We start from the raw sequence: 5,783 nt of genomic DNA, 5'->3' as shown, positions 1-5,783 counted from the left end.
TTATAGCAGCAATAGAAAACTGCTATGGGCCATGTAGGGCCCTTCATACCTTAGAGGCCCCTGTCCTAGGACTCTTCCAACTGTGTTCTTTCTCTTGGGGTCAAAGTCTATGTCCCCACTTGTAGGCCAGGCATCAGGTCTCCAGGACCTCAGAATTCTTTACTCAGGAAATTCTTGCTCAAGTCCTATTTTCAGGCCTAAATACTTCTTTCCCCACGTTTGTCCTTTTGAGACAGACTGCGCTGCTGGTGGGGTCGTGCCTGGATCCAAAGGGTGGTCAAAGGAGCAACTGCTTGTGAGGGGTGAGCCACTGTGTGGACAATAGAATGAAGGGCACAAGAACTGAAGCCAGGAGACCAGAGGAAGTCTTCTATGGTACCTCTGGCATGAGATGATGATAGTGGTGGCGATGGGGAGAAAAGACTGGACTCTGGGTATATTTTGAAAATAAAGACAAGTTTTGCTGATACATTGATAGGAGGTATGAGAGAAAGAGAGGGGTAAGTGTAATTCCAAGGTTTCTGGCCTGAACAGGTAGAAAGATGGCATTGCCATTAACCTAGATAGGAAAGAAGGGAGAAAGAGCAGAGTTTGGGTAAATATTTGTGGCCCAATTTTAAATGTGTTACGTTTTGGATGCCCATTACACAGCAAAGTGGGTAGCAATTGGATGTTTAAGTGAATCTTGCCTTTTTCAAAGAGTGTATACTTCCAGCAACTAGCATAGTGTCTTGAAACAGGAGAGTCTTAATATTGGATACATCAAATGAATATGTGACATTCCTCCATAGAAATATTTCAAGACCTACTCACAGTTTTATATCTGCACACCATCAAGTTGGTTAATATGAAGCCTACTGACATTACACAGCTTGGCCAACTGCGTAAGCCAGGATATTAACAACCTGATTGTTTAGTATCTCCTTGTTCTTGGCTCTCTCAAACATTTTGATTAGGACTAGGGCTGAAGTTGAATATTAATACCAAATAGATTGAAGTCAGATCCATGGTCCCTCTCTTATTATCCTAGTGTTGAACTTACTTAATTCACTGATTGCAAGAAATTTTTCTCTGTAATTATAAAATGTATAATAATATTGACTTCTTTGTTCCATCTCTAAAATTCTATTTTTTTCTCCACCACATGTTTGGAAACGTTTGCATCCAGAGCTTTTGTTATTTCAGTCTGCTTGAATGCATTGTGGATACTGATAGGGCCTGAAAGTGTCTGACGATGCTGAATAGTCTATGAAGGTTAGTTTTTTATAAAATGTTAATTTGATGAATGAGCAATAACACTAATCTTCCTGGCTCTAAATTTACAGACACTATAAAACCATTTGCCTATAAAGTGTACTATATTTTATAGTGTTAAAAAGGTCATACTTCTGTGGCAAGATGTTGGTGACTAGGTTGCCCATGCATTTTCTCTTGTATCTTTTATAGTTAAGCTATTTTTCCCCTTTACTCTCCAGAAGTTTCTCTTGTCAAGTTCACCAATGATATTGATATGAAAAAAATCTATAGTCATTGTTTTTAATCCTCATTTTCTTTATTCTCACAGCAACATTGACACAGTTGACTACTTCCTCAATAAATGCTTTTCCTTCTTTATTTTGTATCATTGTGCTCTCTTAGTGTAATAGTTACTTTTATGTGTCAACTTGACTAGACCACAGGATGTGCACATTTGGTCAAGCCTTATTATGAGTTGTTTCTGTTTGGGATTAACATTTGATTTGGTAGGCTGAGTAAACAGATTGCATTCCCTAATGTAGGTAGGTCTTAGGTCTCATCTAATCAATTGAAGGCAGAAAAGAATGATGAGCTAAAGTAAGAGGGAATTTCTGTTGCCCAATGTATCGAGCTCGAACACTGGTCTTTTCTTGCCTTTGGTCTCAAATTAAAACATCAGGGGGCGCCTGGGTGGCGCAGTCGGTTAAGCGTCCGACTTCAGCCAGGTCACGATCTCGCGGTCCGTGAGTTCGAGCCCCGCGTCAGGCTCTGGGCTGATGGCTCGGAGCCTGGAGCCTGTTTCCGATTCTGTGTCTCCCTCTCTCTCTGCCCCTCCCCCGTTCATGCTCTGTCTCTCTCTGTCCCAAAAATAAATTAAAAATGTTGAAAAAAAAAATTAAAAAAAAAAAAAAACATCAGTTTTTCTTGGATCTTGAGCCCATGGGCTCTCCTGGTTCTCAGGCCTTTCAAGACAGACTGGAACAATACCATCAGCTTTCTTGTGTCTCCAGCTTTCTGACTACACATCTTGGGACCTCTCAGCCTCCAAAATTGCATTGATGAATCAATTCTTTGTAACAAATATCTGTGTGTGTGTGTGTGTGTGTGTGTGTTTATTTGCTTGTAGGCCATCTCCTCCATGAGAATGTAACACTATGAGCACTGAAACTTTTTGTCTACTTTGTTCACTTCTGTATTCCAAGCCCTGGAATTGTGTCTAGCAAATAGTAGGCACTCAATAAATACTCCTGGACTGTATGAAAAAATTCGTTTGTGGTATTTTCCTAAGGCCTAAGACCAGTAACAATTTGTGCTTGTGTGCGTATTTCTTCATAGATGCTCAAAATGTCCATACGTGTTATCTTATTTATCCTCACATCATCCTTTAAGAAGGAGGGGAGGGGGCCATTTAATTATGACTTATATCCATTGGTGGAATGGGAATGTTTGGTCCCCGGGAATCTTAATGCCCAGTGTTTTGAAGATAAGGCTGCTGAGCATACCTTCACTTACCTCATGAACAATGTATCTTGGAATCCTGTCTTTGAAGAATTTATTTCATAAGGCTGTGCATTTTGCTACAAGAACTGGCCAGCAAAAATATACTCAGTCAATATGAATTTTAAACATTTAAAATTCTTTCCAGTTTGGAAAAGCTACAACTAAAAGGGTTTCAGAATTGCACATATGGTAAGAGGAAGGTATGGTTTCAGACATTCCCTGGAGTTTGTCTTCCAAACGCAGAAACCAAGGGGCAGATTAATTTGCACAGATAACACCAATAACCCTTTAGTGTCCTATGAATACTGCTATGTGAATATATTACTCCCTCTCAGCCTCCCACTGCAAATCGGTGTTAGGTATCTCTGACAATTTATGAACAATGTGCAAATGCATGATTTTGTACATTAAGATTTCATAGGAGGGAGATGATACATAATAAACTTTTTAAGTAAATGTACTAATAATTCAGCTCTTAAATAGTAATTCGGTAGTCACATGCCCAAAATTACATTTTTATTATGTGTTTATTTGTGTACAAAATACGTTGTAATTTACTGATGCATGTGCAGCAAAATATTCTATCACATACAACAAAAATACACCTTTTACTTTCCTTCCCCTGCCCCTGAAAATGGCAACACTGTTTTGGCAGTTCAGCAGCTAAAAATAAAGTGCTATAATTAAGCAGTATTGGGATGTCTTCACTTGACAAATGTGATGTACAATTTGAGGATACAACCACATCTTAGTTTTTTCACAGAACAGGAAATTCCACATCCTGAACACCTCCAGAAGATACAAATATTTGTATATATATGTACACATGTATACACTGTATATGTAAAGTGCCAACGAGCCTCTTTGTCCTTTGTGAGTTTGATGTATTTATGTTTATTCTTTCTTTCTCTTCCCAAAGCCAGATTCACACTATTGGTGTCTCAGTTCATCAGCAGGCACCGAGAAGCTCACGGAAGGCTGGCTTGTTGGGGGTGTGGTGTTGGTGGGAGGACAAAGAAAGCCTTCAGACCTCACTGGGGGACCTAGAACGGAAGGGCACTTTGGACTGGAAACAGCCACAGAACAGGAGCCACAGGGCACGCTGAATCTCCTGGTTGCGGAAGGCATAGATGATAGGATTGATCATGGAGTTGTAGGTGGCGGGCAGCAGGGTGGCGTAGGTGTAGACTGCCGGGTCCTCGCGGCTGCCTACCACGCAATAGATGGCGAAGGGCAGCCAACTGGCGCCAAAAGTGCCCAGCACCACAGCCAGCGTACCCACGCCCTTTCTGGTGGCTGCGAGGTGGGGCGGCGCCAGGCAGTGCTGCTGCAGCGCGATCTGGTGCGCGTGGCGCCAGACCACCTGGCAGATGCGCAGGTACAGGTGCAGCATGATACCAAAGACCGCAAAGAACGCGGCGGACAGCAGCGCCACGTGGCTGCGCGTCAGCGGGCGCACCACGCTGCAGGTGGAGCGCTCCGCTAGGCAGTTCCAGCCGAGCACCGGCAGCAACCCGAGGCCTAGGGACATCGTCCAGGTGGCAGCGAGCAGCAGGTGCACGCCCAACAGGGTCCGGCGCGAGTAGTAGGTGAGTGCGTTGTAGAGAGACAGGTAGCGGTCCACTGTGATGGCCAGCAGGCTGCTGACCGAGGCAGCGAAGGAGGCCACGAGGAAGCCCACCGTGAGCAGGCTCACCGTTTCTGAGGGCACCACGTACTGGAACACGAAGTGAAGGATCAAGCCGCAGCCCGCCAGCAGGTCGGCGGTGGCTAGGCTGCCCACCAGCACGAACATGGGCGTGCGCAGCGCCGGGGTGGACGCGATTAGCGCCACTACCAGCGCGTTTTCGCCTGCGATCACCGTCCCCGACACGCACAGGAGCACGTCCCAAGGATTCACCGCCGACAGTAGCAGCCCCGGCGGCCCCGCGGGCAGCTGAGAAGACAGCTCGAGGGACGCGTTAGCCGCGCCGCCGCCCCCCAGCGCCGCCGCTGCAGGGGGCCCCCATTCGCCGCTGTCCCGCGCCCCTGCCGCTGTGGCCGCCGCCGCCGCTCCCTCGGTGGTCACTGCCACCACCTGGGAGTCGTTGAGCGAGGAAGCGCTCGCGTTCATCGCTGGCTGACGCTGCACCCCTGCGTGGAAAAGGGACAGCGAGCGTCAGGTGTGTGGTTCACGCCGCCAGGGAACTTTCCCCGGGCGCGGGTGCCTCGCTCATATTGCTCATCCTACCCCAGGACCCCAGAGCAGAGCAAGGAAGCAGTGGCTGAGAACCTAAAATTAATAAATACCTGTTGAGTACGGAGTGAGCGTGTGAGTGAAACGCACACGACTGCTCCACGGATATCTGAGTTTTTGCACAGATACATATATACACAGAGAACATGCGCTTGCATACACACAGATCAGTCCCGTAAGTGTGCCCGTAACTGCAACAGGCACCCGTTTGCACCTGGCTAGGTAGGGGCATCAGCCTTGGCGAGTCCTGCCCTCGGCTCTGGCCGACAGGGTTAGGCTTTTTCCTAAACTAGGTGTCGGAGTCGCTGTCCGCGGTGCTGAAAGCGAAGTTTCGGAGGTCGCGGAGTCCAGCGGGCCCTGAAGGCCACAGAGATCCCTGTGAAAGGGGTTTTGGGGGAGGGAAGCTGGGGGTCTATGTGGGGGAAGGGTGTGGAATCAAGCGTGGCCCTATTTCTTCTGCTTCAGGGAAGCCCCCTGGCCATCCTTCACCCCTTCCCTTTTCAACACCCTCAAAGTTCCTCTCGGGTGTCGGGTGCTCACCTGGGGAGTCAGGGCCTCAGGAAGTCGCTGATCATGAGCGCTGTGGCGGGGCGCAGGCTGCGCTCCCCGCGCGGACAGACTCTACGCCTGCGGGGCGGCCGGGCCCGCGCGGAGCAGAGCGCGGGGCGCCTGTCTCTGTGCCGGCGCCGCCGAAAGTGAGAGACAAGGTTAGAGGCAGAAAAGGCGGCTACGAGCAGCGCGCCCGCGGAAGACTGACTGGCAGGGAGCGGTGACGTCAGGCTCCCGGCTCCCGAGTGCGAGCCGGCACTCA

The 5,783-nt window shown here is 48.1% G+C and overlaps 1 protein-coding gene across 1 annotated transcript; it reads right to left on the bottom strand.

Moving 5' to 3' along the window:
• Positions 1-3,244: 3,244 nt before the first annotated feature.
• Positions 3,245-4,866, bottom strand: GPR6 (G protein-coupled receptor 6). The gene has a single exon (XM_058732619.1). The coding sequence runs from the start codon at positions 4,847-4,849 to the stop codon at positions 3,761-3,763; it is 1,089 nt and encodes a 362-aa protein (XP_058588602.1). The 5' UTR covers positions 4,850-4,866; the 3' UTR covers positions 3,245-3,760.
• Positions 4,867-5,783: the final 917 nt, after the last annotated feature.

The sequence above is a fragment of the Neofelis nebulosa genome, chromosome 6, assembly GCF_028018385.1.
Source record: "Neofelis nebulosa isolate mNeoNeb1 chromosome 6, mNeoNeb1.pri, whole genome shotgun sequence".
In the NCBI taxonomy this organism is placed as follows: domain Eukaryota; kingdom Metazoa; phylum Chordata; class Mammalia; order Carnivora; family Felidae; genus Neofelis; species Neofelis nebulosa.
This window is presented reverse-complemented; position numbering and strand designations above follow the sequence as displayed.

Coding starts and splice junctions, on each gene's coding strand:
- GPR6 (XM_058732619.1), bottom strand. CDS start 4,849: ATGAACGCGAGCGCTTCCTCGCTCAACGACTCCCAGGTGGTGGCAGTG.